The 23953-nt window shown below is 44.2% G+C and overlaps 1 protein-coding gene across 7 annotated transcripts in view; it reads right to left on the reverse strand.

Annotated features, from left to right (window-relative positions):
- Nucleotides 1–7783: 7783 nt before the first annotated feature.
- Anapc7 (anaphase promoting complex subunit 7) overlaps nt 7784–23953 on the reverse strand; it is a 25600-nt gene continuing 9430 nt past the window's right edge. For 3 of the 7 annotated variants that reach the window (XM_015502496.2, XM_048785583.1, XM_048785586.1), the window contains 8 exons: nt 19662–19773; nt 18396–18549; nt 17609–17751; nt 15791–15908; nt 14603–14799; nt 11187–11411; nt 10162–10312; nt 7784–8566 (listed from right to left, as the gene is read on the reverse strand). In XM_015502496.2, the coding sequence (XP_015357982.2) occupies nt 8377–8566; nt 10162–10312; nt 11187–11411; nt 14603–14799; nt 15791–15908; nt 17609–17751; nt 18396–18549; nt 19662–19773 (1290 nt within the window). In that variant the 3' untranslated portion in view covers nt 7784–8376. The other 4 variants (XM_048785584.1, XM_048785585.1, XM_048785587.1 and 1 more) reach the window with 3 other exon arrangements.

The raw sequence follows: 23953 nt of genomic DNA on the forward strand, positions 1-23953 counted from the left end.
TTCTCAGTGTGGTATTGGTGTTCTGTAGGAGGGCGGAGACGGGCATCCAGGCCTTGTGTGGACACAGGGGCCGGAACTACTTGGACTTGGCTTTGTAGGCAGGCTAGCAGAGCAGAAGGTCCATGTGTATGAAGTATTTCTATAAGAGAGAGGCAGGCTCTGGCTCTTGCTCTACAAGGGCCTGAAAACCAAGTGTGCCTCCCAGAAACAGGCCTCACTTCAGTTATTTTTGAGTGTGCAGAAAGCTGTTTCACATTGTATTAAATGTAACTTATTTAATGAAATCAGAAGCAATAGACAGACAGATGTTGGTGCAATACAAATATTGTGATGCATTTATCTTAATAAAATGTTCAGCGTCAGTCTATTCCAACACATGTTAAAGCCCTGGGTTAAATCCCTAGTGTGAAAGCTGAGCCAGGCACGATGGTGTGCAGCTGTAATCCCAGCAACTGGGAAGACAAGTTCAAGGTGAGCCTCAGCAATTTAGTGAGAACCTAAACAACTTAGTTAGACCCTGTCTCAAAAAGGGATGGGGATGTGGCTCACTCAGTGTGTAGCTCAGTGTAAAGTGCCCATGGGTTCAATCCCTAGTACCAAGAAGAAAGAGCTAAGACCCAACATTTCAGCCACCTGGAAAAGTCTGCAGACTGGAGCCACCAAATGCAAAATGTGAGATGTCACATTACCTCCTGTTGACTGACTAGAAATCTAGAGACAAAGTGTGACCAGAAATGCTATTGGAATTCATCAATTTAATAATTAGTTGGAGCCAGGGGTATTAGCTCAGTTGGTAGAGTGCTTGCCTTGCATGCAGAAGGCCCTGGGTTCAATCTCCACCAGAAAAAAAATAAAATAATTAGTGCTTATATGCCAGGGGTGGGTTTGGGGTAGGGCTCTTTCTAATTCCCTTTTATCATTTGGAAAATAGTAGGACCAGGGATGGTGGTGCACATCTATAACCCCAGCTATTCAGGAGGCTGAGGCTGAAGAATCTCAAGTTTTGAGGCCAGCCTGTGTATAAGGAAACCCTGTCTCAAAAAGGGTTGGGGGTGGGCTGGGGATGTGGCTCAAGCGGTAGTGCACTCGCCTGGCATGCGTGCGGCCCGGGTTCGATCCTCAGCACCACATACAAAGATGTTGTGTCCGTTTATAACTAAAAAATAAATATTAAAATTCTCTCTCTCTTATATGTATACATTTTTAATTTATGTCCTTATGTCCTTTTGTGGGGCAGGGGCGGGAGTACTAGGGATTTAACCCAGGGCTTNAGGTAAGTGAGCAGCTCTCCATGACAGTGGGTCAGCTCTCTGTGCAGGGGCCACACCTGCAATCCCAGTTACTGGGGAGGCTGAGGCAGAAGGATGGCAAGTTTGATGCCAGCCTCAGCAACTTAGATCCTTTCTAAAAATAAAATGGATAAGTACTGAAGCACCCAAGTTCAATCCCCATAACTGGGAGGGGGGAACACAAAAATGTCCCCAGGTGCATGTCTGCAGGGTGGACCCTCGGGCTCTCCTGGTTCCCCCTGAGTCCGAGGACACCACCGTTCTCCAGTGAGAAGCTCGGATTCCAGGAGCAACACAACCGTGCCCTGGGAACACTGTAGTGCTGCCCTGGGGCCACTCCAGAGGGACCTGGGAGCCAACCAAGAAAGCTCCTGAGAGCCAAAGGTGGAACCACCTGGCCGCAAAAGAAAGCCCTTTGGAGCTCAGCCCTGACTGCAAGCGCCCTGGGGAAACACAGAGGGAGCCACCGAGGTCGGTCACTCCCACCGCCCTCAAGGAGGCACTAACCCGCCCTTATGGCTGTGCAGTGTCTTCCTCCCAAAAAGCACATGCAGTGTGGACGGGGAGAAGCGGCTTCACAGTGGAGACAGGCGGGCAGCACCCAGCTGTCGTCCGAGCAGACGCCTGGGGTCTGAAGAGCACAGCCCCGCTGTGGCCGCCTCCCCAACACGACCCTGCATGGCCACCAGGAAAACAGCTGACAATCCCCCAAGAACCCCCTGAGCAATCAGTGCCAAACAGAGGGGTGCGAGGCGAGGACAGCCACTGATGTGGCCCAGGCACCCAGCAAAGCAAAAGTGCAATGGCCGGTGGGACAAGGGACAGGGAGGCCCAGGAGCTGTCCAGTGAGGTCCCGAGGCTGTCTCTCCCTCCTGGCAGACAGCAGCAGGGCGACCACCCTGGCCCTGTCCTGAGAATAACTCCTGAACCCAAAGCGCCCAGGCCTTGGAGGGCTTCACTCCCCGGGGTAAGGCTTCGCCCAAGCCCGCGGGCAGGTCCGGTCGGTCCCCTGTCGGATGGCCGAGGGGAGGCTGCTGAAGGGGGGGGTGGCCTGGCCGAGTCAGGGCTTGCGGGGACAGCCGCCCCTGGAAGGCCCAGGAAGGGCCCTCCTGCCCGCTGAATCCTGATGGGAATTTGCCCAAAGAAGGAGAAGGGCAGGAGCATAGGGAGGCCGCCGGAGGCCGGCTCTAAACAGGCCCCAGTGCCAGGCGGCCAGAGGCCTGAGTCAGACCACTGGAGCCAGACACCCGGCGGCCCTGGAGCCCGCGAGCCGAGGAAGGGCCCAGTGCAGAGACAGAGAGCACGGCCAGCCTGACACTGTCACCATGACCACAATCCTGAGAAGAGCCATTTAGAGGTGGCTGTTGGAAAGCAGAGGTCCCCTTCATCCTCAGCCACCTCCATGGCTTGGGCCCAAGGGAGGAAGAACATTGCGGCAGAAAGGGGCAGCCGGAGCCGGGAGATGGAGGGAGAGCAGAGCAGTCGGGGACAAGAGCTCCAGGGCCACCCCGCTGCCCACAGCCACAGCCCCACGTTAATCCACCTTCTCAGATCTAACCTTCTCCCCTCTGGACGTGGCTGCGTAGCCCAGTGAATTCGTGAGTTTCTGGGGGGACATCTCATATCCAAACCCTAACAGCTCAGGGCCAGAGACCCCGGACAAACGAAAACAGCCCATGGTCCCTCAGCTTGTTCATGGTGTGAAGGGCCACTGCGCTCCAGCTGAGGCAGAGGGTGACAATTAGGCAAAAGGGTGGGGCATGGCCCCAGTGCAGCTCAGGAGACCAGCTCAGAGCTGGAGCACACCTGGGGGTGTCGCTCACACCTGTCACTGTAGAGTGGTGCGACAGCACCCACAAGCACCTCCCACACACAAGACAGGAATGTCCCAGCAAGGAACGTGACCTCTGCATAGCCTGGGAAAACCATGCCAAAACGTCCCTAACAGCACAGCCCGTGACAATCACAAGCCAGACTGGAAACGAGTGTCTGGCAGTAGCAGAGGGGCTACAGCAATGATCCCACCCACAGATGGGACCCCGCAGCTCGGTCACAACAAACATCTCTCACGCAGAGAGCTGCCATGTGACCAGCGGGGCAAGAGCACAGGCTGTTTTCCCAGAGAAGCCAGAGCCCAGCCCACTCCAGGGAGGACATGGGAAGCACGTGTTCCTGTGACTCTCACCAGTCTCTGCGTCTTTGTGACCAGGTGGGTTTTTATAGAACATATGACACAGACATGCTGCATTTCACAAAAATTAGGATGCGTTAGCAGGTGATCTGGGTGGTGAGATTGTAGCCATTTCTTCACTTTTTTTAGTGATCAAATGTGACAAAAAATTCACCATCGTTCCCATTTCTTCAGAGAGCTACTCAGGGCGCAGAAGTAATTACCTTCACATGGTCAAAGACTAGCCACCCCCAGCCTGGCACTACCCAAGCTGAACTTCACAGGTTCCCCTCCTCCCCCAGCCCCAGTAACCTCAGAAGTGGGACAGTTGGATCAGATGGTCATCCTAAGAATTGGACTCATGTAAATGGAATCATGTCATTTATCCTGTGTCTGGCTTCTTTCATTTAGAAAAATTCCTCAATGGGGCTGGGGATGTGGCTCAAGCAGTAGCGCACTCGCCTGGCATGTTTGGGGCGCTGGGTTCAATCCTCAGAACCACATAAAATAAAGATATTGTGTCCACCGAAAACTAAAATAAATATTAAAAAATTCTCTCTTCCCCCTCCTCTCTCTCTCAAAAAAAAAAAAAAAAAAAGAAAAAAGAAAAAGGGCTGGGGTTGTGGCTCAGTGGCAGAACACTTGCCTAGCATGTGTGAGTCATTGGGTTCGATTCTCAGCACCACATATAAAAAAATAGACAAATAAAGATCCATCAATAACAAATAAAATATTTTTTAAAAAAGAAAAATTCCTCAAAGTACATCTATGTTGTAGCTGTGTCAGAATTTCTAATTTCCCTTTTTTTCCCCCCAGTACTGGGTATTGGACCAGCAGCTCTTAACTTTATATTTATTTTGAGACAGGGTCTTGCTAAATTTTGAGGCTGTCCTCAAACTTGCAATCCTCCTGCTTCAGCCTCACAAGTCACTGGGATTACAGGTGAGCACCACCCCGCCCAGCCAATTTCCTCCCTTTTAAAGCTGAATACTATTCCACTGTCTGGCCCAGCCACACTCTGCTTACCCATATGCACTCAATAGGTAGATACTTGGTGGCTTGTACCTTTGGGCTACTGTAAACACTGCTGCTATGAGCACAGCTGGACAAGCATCTGCTCAAGTCCTTGCTTCCATTCTTTTGGGTGTTTACTCAGAAGTGGGACAGTTGGATCAGATGGTCATATTGTTTATATTTATAAACCATCAGGCTCATTTCCACAGGGGTCACACCATCTCAAGTTCCCACCAGCAATGCTCAGTTATAATGTATTCTATTTTTAAATTTTCTCTCTCTGTGCTGAGGGCCTCACGAATGCTGAGTACATGCTCAACCGCTGAACTTTCTTTCCTTGTGTTTTCTTTCCATGGCTGCTGGGGGACCAGACTTGCAGGCTTCGGCTTATTCCTGGCTTAGTTGGTGCTGTGTGGTTGGTGAGAGTGACATGTTCTGCTCTGCCAAAGATTAGCAACCTCCTTCACAATCTGGAAAAACCCCACATGCTGGCTGGTGAAGCCCAGGTGAGCCCAGGGCAGGTCTATGGAGCTTGCCCAGGCCTGGAGACCTCTAGGTGTCCCAAGAGGGGAGATGGCAGTTCAGGCCCCACCTGCTGCCCTGGGGCAGGGAGGCTCCTTGGGAAGTGGAAAACCTGAGTCAGGCACTTACCTCAACAGCCTTCACAGTGCCAGGCGCTCCTGGTGACCTGTGGCTACCACCTTCACAGAGGCCGCAGCAAGGTGCATGTCCAGTCCAGCCTCTGCCTGTGGTCAGTGGACAACGCAGCTCCTGCGCACAAGCCTGAGCAGAGGCTCCAGAAAGCTGACCACGGCAGTTTGCAGCAAGCTCTGGGGGTGGCTCCACCAGGCCTGGGGCAGGTGAGGCCCATGGAGGCCAACTCCTCCCACCACAGGCTGCAGGGCAGAGCCCCAGGTGTGGCTCCTGGGACCCAGGAGCTCCCCTTCCCCAGGTGTCTCAGTATTTGGTCCAGGGAAGCCCTGCAGAGAACAGGAGGCCAGGCTGGGAAGTAATAGATGATGCAGGCTTGGGACCCCAGGATGACAATCTGCATCACTGACACGTGCGCTTTGAGGGTTATAGGTTTGGGCAGAAATTGTCCTCATTCTTTGAGAATTTAGAAGCAGGAATGTGGCTGGCTCCCCATCGGCCCTGTGTAGGGACCAAGCCTGCCAGGTCGTTGGCGCCCAGCAGGGCTCAGAAGTGGAGAGGACTGTGAAGGGCAGAGAGTGTTCTTGGCCTGCCTTTGTGCTTAGTGGAGACCTTCAGAAGTAAGAGCAGGTGCGCTTCAGACACCACCAAGCCATTACCAGGGAACCTGGGGTCAGGGGATCCCACCTGATGGAGCTGAGGGCGCCATGCTCAACATCTCCCGAGTTCACTGAAGCCTCAGCCAGGGAGCAAACAAGGAAGCTCAGGCTGCACAGCTAAATGCCTGGTGGCCCAGTGGGCGGAACTCCTGGAACCCAGCACAGCCTTGGAGCAATCTGAAAGGAAGGGAGATGACGGGACACAAAGACACCTCGTGCTGGTGCATGAAACTACCTCAAGATTCCCGTGGTGACCATGACATTTTGGGGTAGTCCCTCCTTAGGCTGCTTGGTCTCCCAGGAAGTGGCTCAATGTGACAGCCACAGGGCTGGGCTTCCAGCCCTTGAAGTTTTTGTGAGAAAGTACCAGGGCCAAGCTCAATCCCCACCCCCATACCCCCACTCTGTACTGGGGAGTGAATCCAGGGGTGCTCTATCACTGAGCTATACCCCCTAAATCTTTTTGAGACAGGGTCTTACTAAGTGGCCCAGGCTGACCTTGACCTTGGGATTATCCTGCCTGTTTCTCAAGATCACAGTCATGCAATGCAGTGCCCACCCCATCCCAATCTTTGATTTGGACCTGGAGTGTGTTCTTAGCCCCACGGCCACAGCTGCCACCCCCTCCCCCAAGTCAAGAGTCAGGGCTGGAGCTGCGGAGCCGTGAGGAAGCCAGCTGTGGTGCTGCCAGGATGGAGGCCTGCAGACGTCAGGTCACAGCGACCCAAGGGCTCCTGGCAGAGCTGAGGGACCTGCCGAGGAAAGGGGCCCAGGCCCCAAGGCACATCCCGTGCCCACAGGAACCTTGCTTGACCTGCAGAAACAGGACTGCAGGCGGAGCCTGGCTTCCTCCGTCTGCAATGGCAGAGGTTTCACCGTTTCTCTCAAAGCCCTGACTGGTCACAGGGCTGACAGAGCACCCAGGCTTCGGGCAGCACCTTCTCTTCTCCTGGCTGTGCATTTCCTCCAGCTGCCCACAGGGCTCATCAGAAATGGCTCAGGTCGAGCGGCCCAGCACAGACCTTGAGCCTCCCAACAAAGGCCACTTTCACTGTTACTGTGCCCATTTTAAACCTTTCACTTACATCAAATTCACATTTTAGCCAGGTGTGGTGGCAAATGCTTGTAATACCAGCAATTAGAGAGGCTGAGGCAGGATTTGCAAATTTGAGGTCAACCTCAGCAATTTAGAACATTCAGCAACTTAGCAAAACCCAGTCCAAAAAAAGGGGGATATAGCTTGGCAGAGTACCCATGGGTTTAATCCCCAGTTAAAAAAAAAAAAAATCCAAATTCGCATTTAAAAACACTTTAGATAGGTTACTTTCTTTCAGTACTGGAGACAGAACCTAGGTACTCTCTGCCACTGAGGTACTTTTTAAAAAATGTTTATTTTGAGACAGATTCTAAGTTGCCCAGGCTTGCCTTGAACTTGAGATCCTCCTGCCTCAGCTCACCAAGTGTCTAGAATTAGAGGCACGTACCACCATGCCCAGCCTAATTTTTTTCTTTTTTTTTTTTGGTACCAGGGATTGAACTTGGGGGCTCTTAGTCACTGAGTCACATGCCCAGTCCTATTTTGTATTTTATTTAAAGACAGTGCCTCACTGTTGCTAAGGCTGGATTTGAACTTGCAATCCTCCTGTCTTAGTCTCCTGAGCCATTGGGATTACAGATATGCGCCACTGCACCCGGCCTAATTTTGTTTTAACGAGAATTTGGGACTAGGGGTCTGACACCTCCCGGGGACCCAAGTGAAGGAGCCAGACTGACCGTGTGAAGTTTGGCTGAATACTCTCAGGCCCAGGGAAACTTAGTAACCAAAAATGCAAACAGATGAACCAGATGAGCTCACTGAGGTTTCAGCCCTCCTGGTTCCCAATACTAGGGGAGAAAGGGAATCTATTTATGGTAAATTATTCCGGATTAGTAAATTCTGATCAAGAGGCCAAAAGAGTTAAGAGTCTGTAAAAGGCTTCCATTCCAACCACCCCACACCATGACTGTATGAACCAGTTTTATTACTCCACTGCCCGGGTGCACCCTGGTCATGCTCTTGTCACACCTGCTTTTCAGACCAAGGCAAGGTACCAGCTCAGCAAATAGGAAAGCTGTTCTGCAAAACAGCAACTGCCAGCTAAAGGCATCACCACCACTGCAGAAGGAAGCAAGTCACCAGGGGAGCATGGGCAGCACAGGACAATGACTTCTGGGACCAGGAAACCCTCTCTGATAGGGCCAGACCATGCTACTGTCCTTGGGAGATGACACTCTTCCTCTCGGAGGGTGGGTTACTCCTTTAAACCCATCCATGTCACAGACAAAATGCTCCATTCTTCCAGCTTCTGGATTCAGCAATGAAACATCAAAAGTGCTCTGACCAAAGCCCCAGCATGAGCACGCCTTCGTCCTCCCTGGTAGAGCAGGGGAGGATGGAGACACATGGAAGACTGGCCAGCCCCACTGTTAAATAAAGTCCCGACTAGAACTCGGGAGCGAGGGGTAGGAGGCCCAGCTGCAGGCACACACAGTCACTGTTTTCTTGGAAGCAGCTCCTCCAGCTCCTTCGGTCCAGGCGGGCAGCCGGTGCCCCTCACTGCATGCCGAACCACTGCTCCTGGTCGGCCCACTGGGCCGCCTCACTGTCGCTGCCCTCTAGGTCCCCCTCTTCCCCACTTCCTTCCATGTCATCCACATCTTCCTCCTGAGTTGCATCTGTGGGACTCTCCTCCTTCTCCATCTTCTGCATCCCCTCTAGAGACTTCTGGTCATTGGGGTCCAAACTAGGGGACAACAAAACAAAGGAGAGGCCTGAATCTCTGCCTTCTTCCAGCAGAATGACTCGTCACCTAGCTGGCTGGGAGGTGAAATGAGCAGAACAACTGCCAGAACCTGGTGTCTCCCAACAACCCGGGGTCCCGAGGCTGGACTGAGGGCTTCCACCACCAGAAGTGAAAAAAGGGAAAATCTTTTCCTAATTTTTGGAATTCTCAAAAGATTTTGATTTTTTTTTTTCTCCACAAGTTTCTTAAACTTTTTCATACCTATCCCCCTAGCATTCTGCCAGAGGAGGCTACCAGACACAGCAATGAAAAAGTGGCAAACATTAACAGAAAATCTCAATGTAATTTCTTAAAAGTAGGGGTTTTTGAGCTGCAGGGTTACAGAGTTATTCTTCTGTGAGAAAAACTGCTCTGTGCTCTTATGACACAGTGACATATCAGCATTTCAGTTGTCAAGTAAAAACACTGTGGCACGCCATGAATAGATGTCAAGCTCCTAGATTAGACCTCAGGACCAAGGCTACCTTTACCCAGGCATGTGCATATCGCAGCCAAGAATTTACATGTGCCAAACCCCCAAAGTCCAAAGCCTCTAGAACATTCATTTATTTGACTTCTAGGGAATGTTTCCTCTTGACTTTGTAACCATCACCAGCCTAGCCAATTCACCTCTAATCAAAGTCTGGCTTTTTTGTTGTTGTGTTTTTTTTTTTTTTTTTCATTTGCTTTTAAGCTTCCAAAAAGCAGCTAAAACAAATGTTGGAATCCCATTTCTATTTACATAAATGCAGGCTGATTTCTAACATCTCTTCTCTGAAACCTTCAATGCTCCTGCTCTCTGGCCTCCACCCAACCTTCTATAGACTGCTAGGAAAGCATGAGTGGTGATATCACCAGTGTGCACATGAGGAGAGCGTCCAGAATTAAGCAATCCCAGTGGTCACTGGCCAGGCACACAAGTGCTGTTCAACTGTCCTCTGCATGAGGGAATGGATGTATGTGACCAGACTCAATTACAGACATTCCCTCACTGTGACCCTGCAGACACACAGACTCCCTCAAAGAAATCACATCAGTGACCACTATTTATTTATTATTTACTATGTGCCAGGCACAGTGCCAAGAGCTTTACCTGGAATAATCATTTAATCCTCATTTAATACCCAATAAGGTAGAGAAAAGGACATGTTAGTTAGTTGCCCAAGATGACAGTGGTGAAGAAGCATTCAAGTTCTTGACTACTAAAGCAGGTAGGAACATGGGAAAGTACTTACAATACTTTGATTGGAAAATGCAGAATATAAAATATATTCTAAGTATAAGTCTATAAAAATACGTATGTGTGTGGGCAAGGACAGGAAGATCTATATGAATGAACAGGATGCCACAGTGGTATGGGCTCTTTAATGTTGTTAATATACTTTAAGAAAAGTTTTTCACAAGGGTTGAATTCACAAATAACTCTTCTGCCATTATAATTATTATTCTGCTTTCCACTGTGGGCAATGTGTGTATCTTTCTAGAACTCCAGCTACACAGTTCCCTGCCTTTCCTCCCCTTTTCGTTACCTGCCCCGCCAGAGGCTGAGTGCCTACCTGAGCGCTATACTGTACTGGTCCATTGCTTCCTGATACTCATTGACAGCTACAAGGAAATCTCCTAGGATCCGATGCAGGACACAGTCACTCTGATTAGCCAGTGCATTCCTCAGCAAGGCAATTCCATCTTCATATTTCTGTTCTCTACCTGAAAAGAAAAAGAGCCTAGCTGTCTTCATCAAAATTTTGAAAACATACTTCCAGCTCAACTCTATACATGTAACCACAACCATCACAATCTGACAGTTTCTTTGTAGCCATCCTCAGAATAACAGTGTGACACAAAGTGAGAGCAAATGCAACTGAATTCCTATTTCATTAGGAAATTTGTGGCTTGGGTTCTGATTTTTCAAAGATACTCTTGATCTTAATCCAAATAAAACGCCAAGTTGCTTTTTATATTGATTTGCTAGACTGGCCCAAATCCAGGAGTCATCATAAATCAGGACAAAAGGCATACCCCCATTTCTCACCATGTGATGCCTTACTGCTGTCTCAGGACTCTGCCAGCAAGAAAGCCAATGAACCCAAATCAACATTTTCATTAAAAAAAAAAAAAAAATTCTCATAAGAGAATCCAGATAGCTCAAAAACAATTCAAACTAAAACCAGCCCAAATTAGCTCAGGACAACTAAAATCAGATGAAAGCAAGCTGAACAGGTACTAACCAATTTAGACCATTCCAGCCAAATCAATCAAGTCTAAGCCAGGTACATTTGGTTGTGTGCTAAACCAATTCAAGCAGCCTCAGACCTGCTGCAAAAGGCACACACACCTATCTGGTCATCTGTAACCAGCTGGGAATGGAGAGTGCAACTAACACTTGGTTTTATAGAAGTGAATGTTGAGGGGCTGAATGTTGAGGCTCAGTGGTGGAGCACTTGCCTTGTATGTGTGAGGCACTGGGTTTGATCCTCAGCACCACATAAAAATAAAATAAAGGTATTGTGTCCACCTAAAGCTTAAAAAAAAAAAAAATAGGAAATGAATGTTGAATGGGCAAAATAGAAGACATACTTACTAAGTAGTTCTGCTTTTTTCACCACAGCTTTAATGTAATCCGGCCTTTGGGTCAGGGCTTTATCTAACAAAGTTTTGGCTTTCTCCTGTGTCACTGGGTCTTCTAGACAAACGGTGGCTAAAAGGGTAAGGGTCTGTGCATTTGCGCCTAGAGTTTTGTAAACATTGTTAGCCATTACCATTGCTTCTCGAATACTGTTAGAGGTTAAGTAACATTCGATGAGACCTTAAAAAATAAAACACACAAAGAAGTTCAATCATATTACCTTAAAAAATAAAACACACAAAGAAGTTCAATCAAGCCAAGCTTCCATTCTGACAGTGTTCCAAATGGCAAACCTTCCAAGTTTTAGACAAAGGGCAGGCCGGCGGAAAACTGATGGTGAGATTAGACTGGAGGATGTGCTGATGGAATAGCTAAGGAGCGCTCTAACCAGAGCACTTGATAGATGTGGAAAAAGCCTACCCTGAAAATGCACCTTCAGTTAGTGAAAGAAACAAGCATGCATAAGGAAACTGCAGCGTGTGGGCAGAACATCTGAACACTGAAGAACAAATGTGACACTAATCATTACTCTGTTGTGTGGCCAGAAGATTAAAGTAGTGAGAGATAATGTTTCCAATGAAACTCAAGGTTCTACTGCCTTAAGCCATTACTCTCTGGCTGTGTTCAATCACCTGCAGACCTATATTTAAGAGAGAGGGTAAAAAATGAATGTCCTATTTTATCAATTAAAGAACCTACTGTCAAGCCACATGGGGAGAAAGGCAGACTCTGACTTGAAACACAGAAGTTATCTCCAAAGGCACTTGCTGAGGGCCTTCTCACATTAGGTGGAAAGCACTTAATCAGACAGACCCAATATACTAAGATTGGCAGGCAGCTCATTTCTCTTTTCACACCCACAGCGAGATGCCCTATGGAGCCACTTCAAGAAAACTCAACTCTTTGTGCCAAGAAGTTGAGAACAGGGGAAGAACTTTTTGGCACAAAGCACTCATCAAAAACAGAAAAACAGCTTAAACCCCAAACCCACACAATCACTGGCAGATTTTCTCTGAAAACTCCTCCACCCTAGCAGCATTTATAACATTCGTGCACACTCTTCCACACATTATGGTTACTTAACCAGAAATTACCTAACTCTAAAGGGCAACATGTTAGGTTCCAAATACAGCTGTTTGCAACTACTTATTGAGTATTGAAACTTCAGAAGGAAATGGAAAGAGCCAGGTCTAGTGGTCCATGCTTGTAAATCCCAACTACTCAGGAGGCTGAGGCTGAAGGATTCCAAGTTGGAGGCAGCTTGAGCTAACAAGACCCTATCTCAAGGGCTGGGGATGTGGCTCAAGTGGTAGCGCACTCGCCTGGCATGCGTGCGGCCTGGGTTTGATCCTCAGCACCACATACAAACAAAGATGTTGTGTCTACCGATAATTAAAAAATAAATATTAAACTTCATTTCTCTCTCTAAAAAAAAAAAAAGAAAAGAAAAAAAGATCCCATCTCAAAAATAAAAATGGCTAGGAATGTAGCTCAGTGGTACAGCACTGGCCTAAAATGCCTGAGAGGCCCTTTATTCAATCCCAGCCCTGGGGGTGGGGGGAATGCACCTCACTAATCAAGGGCATGCACCAGCAAAGGGAGAAAGCTCCACTGGAGATGGCCAGAAGGCATAACCAGTTACCAAGATCCAAATCTCCAAAGAGTAGCCTGAGAAGCCTCACTGGTCCTCTGGGGAAATCTGATGCCCCCAGATGCTCTAACTATCTCCATCCAGGCACTGGGGTACTAGGATAATCCAAAGGCATTCCTGTACTTGGGCAAAACAGGGGTGCTGCAGAAAGGAGCTGGTGTGACCAATACAGCTTAGAGGGAAGTTACAGTTTCAGGTTTAAGAATTTAATCTGGGGCTGGGGATGTGGCTCAAGCGGTAGCGCGCTCGCCTGGCATGCGTGCGGCCCGGGTTCGATCCTCAGCGCCACATACAAACAAAGATGTTGTCCGCCAAAAACTAAAAAATAAATATTAAAAAATTTTCTCTCTCTCTCTTTAAAAAAAAAAAAAGAAATTAATCTGAAAACAGAGACTTGGTTTTCTGCAGTTTCTTTAAGAACAAAGGCAATTTCCATTCCCCCAACACATTTACAATAAGCATAGCTCTCTGGCTATATAAGCAGATTTGTTCTTTCCTCCAGCTTTCAAATTTGAACTCATCTTCCTGTTAAGATCAAATCACTCCTAGACTCCTAGGTTTATTTTTAAATTCTTACAAAAATATGTTTTAGAGGAACTGCATCTTGTAAGATCTATTTTAACGTCTGTGACTGAGTCACCAAATGTTGCTGAGGCTGGCACAGTTTCTTTGAGCTCCTAGGGTCAGTTCATATGAACTTAAAACATTATATAACAAAAAAGCTGAACCCCAATCATGCCCACTCTGAAGGTCACAATGGACAACTAGTTCCCACAGCCAACATTGTCTCATGGATATGGTGTTACTCTATCAGTAACATCTGTGGTCCAAGATAAGGTAAGATGAGTATGAAAATAAAGACATAACTGAGCAATTTAGCATAGGGCCTGGCAGAGATTCTCATTAATGACTGGGCTACATATGAAGGGGGGAAAAAAGGACAAAAATCTATTCCAAGTATCCCCTTACCAAAAACCAGAAAAAAAGAGATGGGGCTGGGTTTGTGGCTCAGAGCTATAGCGCTTGCCCAGCATGCGTGAGGCACTGAGTTCAATCCTCAGCACCACATAAAAACACTAAACAGGGGGCTGGGGTTATGGCTCAGTGGCAGAGCACTTATCTAGCGTGTGCAAGGCCCTGGGTTCGATCCTCGGCACCACATAAAAATAAATAAATAAAACAAAGATATTGTGTCCAATTACAACTAAAAAATAAATATTAAAAACAACAACAACAACAACAACAACAACAAAACCCCAACACTAAACGGGTTGGGGTTATGGCTCAGTTGGTAGAATGCTTGTCTTGCATGCACAAAGCCCCAGCACCACAAACAAACAAACTAAACAGAATAAAGGCATTATATCCATCTAAAATTAAAAATATATTAAAATAAAAAGGTGGGGAGAACTCATTCTAGAAAATGCAGGGTGAAAAACCCAGTGACACCCCTAATTAATGTAAAATGCCTAATGCATAATTCCCAAATCTATCTGCACACTAATACCACCTGGGATCTTAAAAAAATACCAGCGGCTAATTCACAGCCCATGTTCTCATCTATGTTGGAGTGACCTGGCAGCTTGATTTTTAAAAGATTCCTCAGATGACTCTAATACTCTAATAGACTCTAAGAGTTTAGAACTGTGGGCCTGATGAAAACTTCCACCTGAGTGCAGCTGCCATGGCTTCGAATCCCCACTAGTCATGATGATCTTACCTTCGTAACAATCTAAGCGACAAGGTGAGAGCCGTATGGCCTCCCGAAAATGGATTATTGCTTCTTGGACTCTGCCCATGTTCCTAAGTGCTGCTCCTTTAAGTAGCAAAGCTTGCACACTGTTACTGTTCAGCTGAATGGCCTTGGCTCCCAAGTAGAGGGCTCGGGAGTAGCGTTTGCTATAGAAGCTATGACACCTGGAGGAAAAAAAAACACCAGAAATTACCTGAGAGGGACCATAAAGAAGTTTCATGCACAAATCAGAAGGAAGGCCCTATATATGATCCTCATTATAAACCACACTTATAGTTATAAGCTATGATGTTAGTGAAAACAAAAACAAAACAAAACAAAAATATATATATATATATTTATATTTTTTATTTAATATTTAATTTCTTATTTATTTTTAAGGGGGAAAGCTTAACAAGGAAGGAAAAAAAACAGAAAAGAATCTGATGATCCGGATACCTGTTATGAGCTGAAAGACATTCAGAGAATCTGTAAAGCCAGGTAAATAACAATACAGGTTTTATTTATTTACTTTTTTTGTAGGGAGCAGTGCTGGGGATTGAACCCAGGGCCTCACACTTGCTAGAGAAGCGCTCTACCACTGAGCTACATTCCCAACCATGAGGTAAATAACAATGGAGGTCGTCCAGAGTAAAGCCCAGGGCTAAAACATGAGGCATTCACTGTGTCATTTAATGCTTACCCCTAGTAGTAGGGTAGGAAGTTATTAGCCCATTTTCCAACTGAGGGGGAAAAAAAAAACCCAGAGAGGTCAATATGCATCTAAAATCATATGTCACGGGCCAGAGATGAAACTCAGTGGTAGAGTACTTGCCTAGTACACCATAGACTTAGGTTCAATCCTTATATCACAAAACAAAATCAAATGTCATGATTTGATTCAGGCCTGATTATCTCCCTTCCCCTCTCTTTTTTTGGTGATAACTGGGGATTAAATCCAGGAACTAGGCCACTGAGCTATACCCCAGCCCTTTTTATTTTTTATTTTGTTCTTGGAATCCTCCTACCTCAACCTCTCGAGTCCCAGGATTACTAGGCATATGTCACTGGGCACAGCCTGATTATCTCTTAAACTAGTGCTTTCAATTCATATACCTACAATCTCTTTAAAGAATCTACTGAAAACCAGGCAGAAAAGGGAATGCACAAACATACCCAGAGACCACCCAGGGTTCTGCATGCTGATCAGAAATATTGAAAAGACGGCAGCCAAGGTTCTCCACATCCTCTAGCCGCCCTTCTCGTGCCAGGAGGTAGCCATATACATCCATCCCTAAAAAAGGAGGACAGGATGAGAAGAGGCCCTTTAATCTAATCAAAAAATTATTAAAAAGGAGTAGGATCTAACAAGCAGACCCACACTGAGGTTCCCGCTGCTCTAGGGTCTGAGCTTTTTCCATCATCATGGACTCCTCCACAACCACTTCCCTACAAAATGACTATTAAAAAGGAAAACTCATCCAAAATAAAAAAGGCAAAGAAGCAGAAGGATATATCTCACAATTTGAAAGCCTGTTATTTTCAGGAACTGTTTGCCCCTATTTCTGTGGTGTGATATACAGCTCTCCTAATGAATAACCAGAAAGGGCCCAAAAAAGGCATCAAATAAATGCTCCCTCCGAGCTCTACTATGCTGAAAAAGTCAGTCTCACAAAAAGTTGGCCTACTCCAGAAAAAGCTTGTAGTTCATTCTAGAATGTAGCTCATTAAAGATCCCCACCCCTCCTTACTCCTGTATCATTGTGCTCCCCTGATCCCACTTCATTCTCACTAGCAGTCTATAAAAAGGGCCTAGACTTGCTGTCACCCATACCCATCTCTTGCCACCTTTCTTCTGTTATCCCTTCAGATTCCCATTAAAATTTCCTTTCAAGCCAAAATTATAGCAATACTTCCTCTGGCTCAAAGTCTTGAGTTTATGCTTCTGACTCTAAGCTGCCAACTACTGCCAGACTAATTTTTCTAAAGCCCATTTTCATCACAGGCATAGGCAGCTTAGAGAACAGGAATAAACACCAGGCAGGAGGGAGGCTTAGACAAACAAATTCATCCTTCTGTATCTGTTCCCTCATCTGCTTGCTTGTGAAAATTCCCCTCCCTCCTCTTATTAAAGTTTGCCATACTGGCCAGGCACAGTGGCACACGCCTGAAATCAGCTGCTTGGGATGCTAAAAGAGAAGGATCACAAGTCCAAGGCCAGCCTTAGCAACTTGGTGATAGTAAGACTGTCTTAAAAAAAAAAAGGTGGGAGAGGCAGGGATAGGGATGCAGCCTCACAGCCTCAGTGGTAAAATACTCCTGGAATCAATTCCCAAAACCAAAAAGAAAAAAAAAAAAAGTCTGTAAGGCTGCTTATTGTTACAAGGCATATTTTTCTAACGGTCTCTCTGGGGCCTTACAAACAGACGTCAGCCTATCTAGCTGATCATATTTCTCACTATTCCTGAGCACGAACTCACTGCCAGTCACCTGACAGCCAGTTTTTCAAAGGCCCGATGCCTCCTTCCTTCAGCTGCAATCTTCTTTCAGATCAATGGTTTTCCTATTGTCTGCTCCTAATCCTTTTCTTACTCTCTTTTAATTATGCTACAGAAACAGTACAACTAAATTCCCTAACATGATATTATGGTTCTTGGGATGCCATCCAAATCAGGCACATCATAAATTTATAATTCATAAGAAAGAGCTATGACTCTCTCCAAAAGGGAAAAAAAAAAAAAAAAAAGCCAAGTAATGTCTGTGAGGACACTGTACTTGAATTCAAGCAAAAATAACTGCTTAAAATGAATCACCAAAATGTTAAAAAGACGTGCCAGGAACTTAAAAAATAAATAAATAAAGAGTAAAAGACCAATGTAATAAGCCTCAAAAAAATTTTCCCTGAAAAACAGTACCTGTTCATGCCACATTTCTTGCCTATCTTCTGATCTGCCCCTCTATAGACACTCTCATCTTGCCCCAAGAATTACTCACCTTTTATCAGATAAGGATCCAGCATTTGTGCCTGTTCAAACTTGAGGACAGAGTTTTTATTGTCTCCAACTCTGAAGTACAGATCTGCCAAGCTTCCTAGTAGGTCCACATTATCTCGCAATAAGGACTTTTTCTCCAATGAACTTAAAAGATATTAAACAGTGAATCTTACAATTAGACCCTTAATTGCTTAATCAGAGGATCTGGCATAGAGACACTACTTTTTTTTCTGTATGCAAGAAAGCTTTCATAAGACTTTGAATATACACAATAAAGCAGACACTACTCACTACCTAGAAAGAAATTCCTTGTTGCAGTTTTTCAATGGACAACATACACTACATGGAGCTGAATGCAATGTCATTCACAAGTGACAGCTATTTATTACTCAACTGGATGGCTTTGCATAATACAAAAACTCCCGTCTCTTGTTCTTGGACTATATCCAAATAGAAGGAAAAGCCCAGTCCTAAGGGGGCAATCTAGGTTAAATGCTGCAATAAACCATGCTTCCAGGGAGATCAAAAAGGTTTTCTTCTAGGTTTAAGCATGACACAAAATGGCAGTTTGCTCTTTACCTTTGCATATAGATCTGAACTCAGTCCAGCTGTACATTTTTATAGGTTTCCAACAGGGATTATTTTATTTCCAACTAACAAAGCCCAAGGACAACTGCTACAAACCAAGAAATAAGCACTTCATTTTTCTGTTTTACTAATTTAAACACATCAGACTTCCAGATGAGGAAAGGGCCTCATGAACAGGGAATTAATGCTGTGGTTCTTACCAGATGGTATTGATTGCTCTTGAGTTGTCACCAGTGTGCACAAAAGCATATGCTTTGATCCACACAGAGAGCCAGTCCAAGTTAGGCACAGTTTGGATCACATTCATAGTCATTGATGCCACCTCTGCACCTTTTACAGAAAGGGATAGCAAACCTAACCCAGCAGAAAACAGGAAAAAAGTGGTGAGGCAATGCCCTCTTCCACAGTGCAAGAAACAGTCTACAACTTCCCTACGCTACAAGCCCCCTTCCCTATCTAATAAAGACACAAGGGAGCCAGAGTTGTAGCTCAGTGGTAGAGCGCTTACCTAGCATGAATGAGGCACTGGGTTCATTCCCTGGCATCACATAAAAATAAACAAATAAAATAAAGGTATTGTGTCCATCTAAAACTAAAAAAAAAAAATATATATATATATATATATACATACTAGGGACTAGAGGTGTAACTCAGTGGTAGAGTGCTTGTCTAGTAAAAGCAAAGTCCTGGATTAGAGCTCCAGCACTAAAAAACAAAACAAAACAAAAAACAACATAACAATAACAACAACAAAAAACACATATGACAGAAATACAATAACTTATTATTTTCGGTGCTGGGGCTCAAACCCAAGGCCTTGAGCATGCTAAACATGTGCTTTACAACTGAGCTACATCCCTAGCCCCAGAAGATTGCTTAATATTTCTTGACAGAAGCAGGGCATGGTGGCACACATCTGGGAGACTGAGGCAGAAGAATCGCAAGCTCAAGACCAGCCCCAGGAACTTAGTAAGACCCTATCTCAAAATAAATAAACAAATAATTTTTTTTCCTTGATTGAATATGCGATGATGTAGGGAATTTTTTAAAAACTCTATTCTGCCAGGCATGGTGACTTATACCTGATCCCACTAACTAGGGAGTCTGACCCAGGAGGATTACAAGTTATTATAAGCGGGCCAAACCTCAGTAAGATAATGAGACCCTGTCTTAAAAAATTTAAAAAAAGGAGGGTTAGAGTTGTGGCTTAGTGACAGAGTGCTTGCCTAGTGAGGCACTGGGTTCCATTTTCAGCACTGCATATAAATAAATGAATAAAATAAAGGTTTATCAACATCTTAAAAAAATTAAAAAAAAAAGGACAGAGGCTATATAGATCAGTGGTATAGTGTCACTAAGTTCAACCCCAGTATCATTAAAAACAAACAAAAAATATTCTAACATATCGGGAACCACTATCTTTGACAGTTGACACTCCAGGAAAACAGGCAGAAAATTAACTGTACCTAGAATGGCATCAAGAGCTAATGGGCACTGCCGCAGTACTTCCTTGTAGCTGGTGACTGAAGGGCGCTCCTGACCAGCCTTCCTGTACAGGTTTGCCAGCATCATGTTTATCTGTATAATCAAAAATAAAGAACAATAAGATAATATTGTATTGCAAAAAAAAAAATATCTCACCATCAAAAAGTTCTGATTTTTATTACTAGCTACTACTCTACTTTTTACTGGAAAATCTACCCAGAGCTCTGTGCAAAGAAAGAAAGACCAATCCTGGGCTGGGTTGTAGCTCAATGCTAGAGCGCTTGCCTTGCACACGTGAGGCCCTGGGTTCGATCCTGAGCACCATGTAAAAATAAAGATGTTGTGTCCATCTACAACTAAAAAAAATTAAAAAAAAAAAAAAAAGACCAACCCTATTCTTCAAGCAAAGAATAAATTACATTACTATCCTTGCTTTTTCTAAGTCCTGCCATTCCTAAAAGGAAAAAGTCACATTACCCTCTCATTTACCTAACTAAAACTTCCAGTAATATCTGGACCAAAGATGCTGCCTCTAGAAATGGAAATGACATTCATTTGGTAAATTCCAGAATTCTAGTTACCTTAATTCATTCTTGAACTATCCAAGAAGTGCTTACATTCAAATACTTTAAATTCAATTAATACTGAGACATAAGAAAGCAAAGAACTCTTGGCATAACTAGTTAAAAAGGATCAGATGAATTTTTCCCCAAAAGGAAATGACAGATACAGAGGTAAAATACTTGGCTTCTTTTTTGACAATTACACTAGTGACTAGAATCTGGCCTTTCTAACAAAGCTTTTACCCTTAAATACTGACTTGCCAAAATCATGTTATAAAAATTCAACTCAAACTGACCTATAGAAATTACCATGATCTAGTGAATAGCTACACTATTTAAATCCAGTGCAGACATCTGCATTTTAACACAATTTAAATAAGTAACTAAGTAAAGTTTTCTTATCGTAATCCTTCCTGAGAACACAACAAAGAAAATCTAAAAGTGACAAACAATGTGGAAATTACAGAAAAGGGATAAATGATCTTAATAGTACAAAGAAAAAACCCACTGTTTCAATTTAAACACAACACTGTGTTGGGCAGATCATTAACCTAAGGAAGCAGTCAATATGAAGACACAAGAAAAAAGTCAATCCCCCAATATCTTCAATTATCTGTGACTTGGCATGCCAGGTATTTACTCAAAAGAGTGCTCTGAAGAACATCTGTTTCAATTACAGACCTACAATGTATAAAACATCCCAGAATAGTATGAATCCACACTAATCCAAATGATGAAATAATAAAACACTCGAAATAAAATTATTTTTTATTTGGCTTCAGATATTTCATTTTAGGCTATTTTGAATATGCAAAGGAAGGTACTTAAAGGAAAACTCCAGTATTAGTGCCAATACTTCAAAATATTCTTTTGAAAGGTTAAAGTTAAGATTCTTCCTTGACTGCTTGATATTAACAAACTGATGAGCCATTTGTCTCAACAAATATCAAAATTTCCTTTAAACTACTTAACTGTCACTCAAAAGAACAAGTTTTAAGTGCTACTGAGAGGAAAAGTCAATTTTTAAAACGGATCCTTATTTGGGAAAACGGTAAAGACACATTCCACCAGTTCTAAACCCAAGTAGTCATTATTTCCTAAAAATTGAGGAATTGTGTGTTGGTATGCTTACTCTTAAAAGTTGAAGATTTGCCAAGATAGAATAATCTAACACTGGAATTTTCCTTTAAGTGTGAGGGAATGTGTGGTGGTGTTTACCATACATTAACAGATGTTCATTTAGACGTATTTTGACTCACTTCCTTGTCCTTTACACAGACTGAGGAGCCAGTTAACTCCCTAACGGACAAGAAAGAAAAACTGTAAATATCATAGGTTTATTTTTGAGGCACATGTTTGCTTGCTCCTGGCTACAAGAGCTCTACTGTACTCCTAACAAATACAGACTCCTCTAGACCCTCTTAAAATAATGATTGCAAACATCAAGCATTGGATGCCATAAAATCAAATTTCTTTGCCTTTACTGGTTTCCAAAAATGTCCCCAAACACCAAGTCAATAAGAAGGAGATTACAATGCATTTCTGATAATGAATAGTGTCGTTCAAAGTTTATAATCAAAATAGCTTCTTCCAAAAGGCCTTGAGTACAGCAGCAGACGCTTCCTCATACATGCAAGAAATTAATTCTCAGATAGGAAAAAACTCATAGAATACTAGAATGAAATTTAATATATAGCATCCAAACCTATTAAGAGACAAACTGGTCCATAATACACTTCTAAGTATTTGGATTTCTTTTTTTTTTTTTTTGTATTGAATTGAACCCAGGGATACTTTACCACTGAGCGATATCCCCAGCCCTCTTTGAGACAGGATCTCACTAAGTTGCCAAGGATCTTCCTAAGTTGCTGAGGCCGATCTAGAACTTGTGATCCTCCTGCCTTATACTCCAGAGTCACCAGGATTACACGCAGACAACATTACACCCAGCTACTTCCAAGTTGTTGAGGGTTTTTGTTTTTTTAAATTTTTAGTTGTAGATGGACACAATACTTTATTTTTATGTGGTGCTGAAGATCAAACCCAGCACCTCACACATGCCAGGCAAGCGCTCTGCCACTGAGCCACAACCCCATCTATTTATTTATTTTTTTATAGTCCTGAGGATTAAACCCAGTGCTTCACACTTGCTAAGTGAGCACTCTACCACTGAGCCACAACCCCAGCCCCATGAGGAAATATCTTAATTTTAAAACAGATTGGGGATGCAGATCAGTGGTATGGTGTTTGCCTATTATGTGTGAGGCCCTAGAGTATGATCCCTAATACGTAAAACTAAATAAATAAAATTCAGAAAAATAGAGCTGGGAATGGAGTTCAGTGGTAGAACACAAGCTTAGCATGCTCGAGGCCCTGGGTTTAAACCCCAGCAACAAAAAACAACAAATAAACAAAAAACCTCCAGAAATAACCAATTCAAAATAGTAAATAATCTTTAATGTCAGGAGAAACTTAAACATGTTCTCATCAAGTTGGGTTGTCTGGAAAATGCAGCAACACTTAAGATGTACTAATTTAACTACACCAGGTTTCTACTGTTTAGATTCCTGGTCTTCAGGTGCAGGAGGATGTGCAGACTTTTCTTTTCTTTTCTTTTTTTGGTGGTGGTGATACTGGAGATTGAACCCAGGGGAGTTCTTACCACTGAGTTACAACTCCAGGCTTTCAGTCCTTTTTATTTTTAATTTTGAGACAGGGTCTTCGTAAGTTGCTGAAGCTGGCCTCAAACTTGCCACCCTTCTGCCTCAGCTTCCAAAGCAGCTGGGACTATAGGCCTAGGCCACTGTGCCTAGCTGTACACAGAATACTTATTAAATTCCTCATTGTTAAACACAAATTGCACAAAAAATTTTTTCAATTAAGTAAGGACAGGTGATAACCTGGGATATTAAATTCTAGCCAGATATGGTGGCACATGCCCATAATTTCAGAGACTTAGGAGGCTGAGGCAAGAGGATCACAAGTTCTAAGCCCATCTCAGCAACTCAGTGAGATCTTTTCTCAAAATAAAAAATAACAACAGTTGAGAATATAGCTCAGTGGCAAAGTGCTCCTGGGTTCAATCCCCAGTACCAAACAAAAAAATTCTGACATGAATTAAATACTCAGAGCAAGGATTCACACTATTCTTCTAAAGGGGGCTTCAAAACATTTGATAAAGACACCCAATGTTCTCTACATAACAGTAATTTTTTAAAATATTTATTTTTTAATTGTAGTTGGATACATTAACTTTATTTTATTTATTTATTTTTATGTGGTACTGAGGATAGAACCCAGGGCCTTGCACATGCTAGGTGAGTGCTCTACCGTTGAGCTACAACCCCAGCCCAACAGAACAGTATTTTTAGTTAAGCCAGGTGTGGTGGTGCACACCTGTAATGCCAGTGGCTCAGGAGGCTGAGGGAGAAGGATCGAAAGTTTAAAGTCAATCTCAGCAAAAGCGAGGTGCTGAGTAACTCAGTGAGACCCTGTCTCTAAATAAAATACAAAACAGGGCTGGGAATGTGGCTCAGTGGTCAAGTGTCCCTGAGTTCAATTCTTGGTTACCCATCCCCACCCCAAAATGTATTTTTAAGGTTGGCCATTGTAGCTCAGTGGTAGAATGCTTGTTTCATATTCATGAAGCCCTGGGTTCAATCCTCAGCACCAAATAAAGATGTATCCATCTACAATTAAAAAAAAAAAAA

This window comes from Marmota marmota, unplaced genomic scaffold (genome assembly GCF_001458135.2).
Source record: "Marmota marmota marmota unplaced genomic scaffold, marMar, whole genome shotgun sequence".
NCBI classification, from domain to species: domain Eukaryota; kingdom Metazoa; phylum Chordata; class Mammalia; order Rodentia; family Sciuridae; genus Marmota; species Marmota marmota.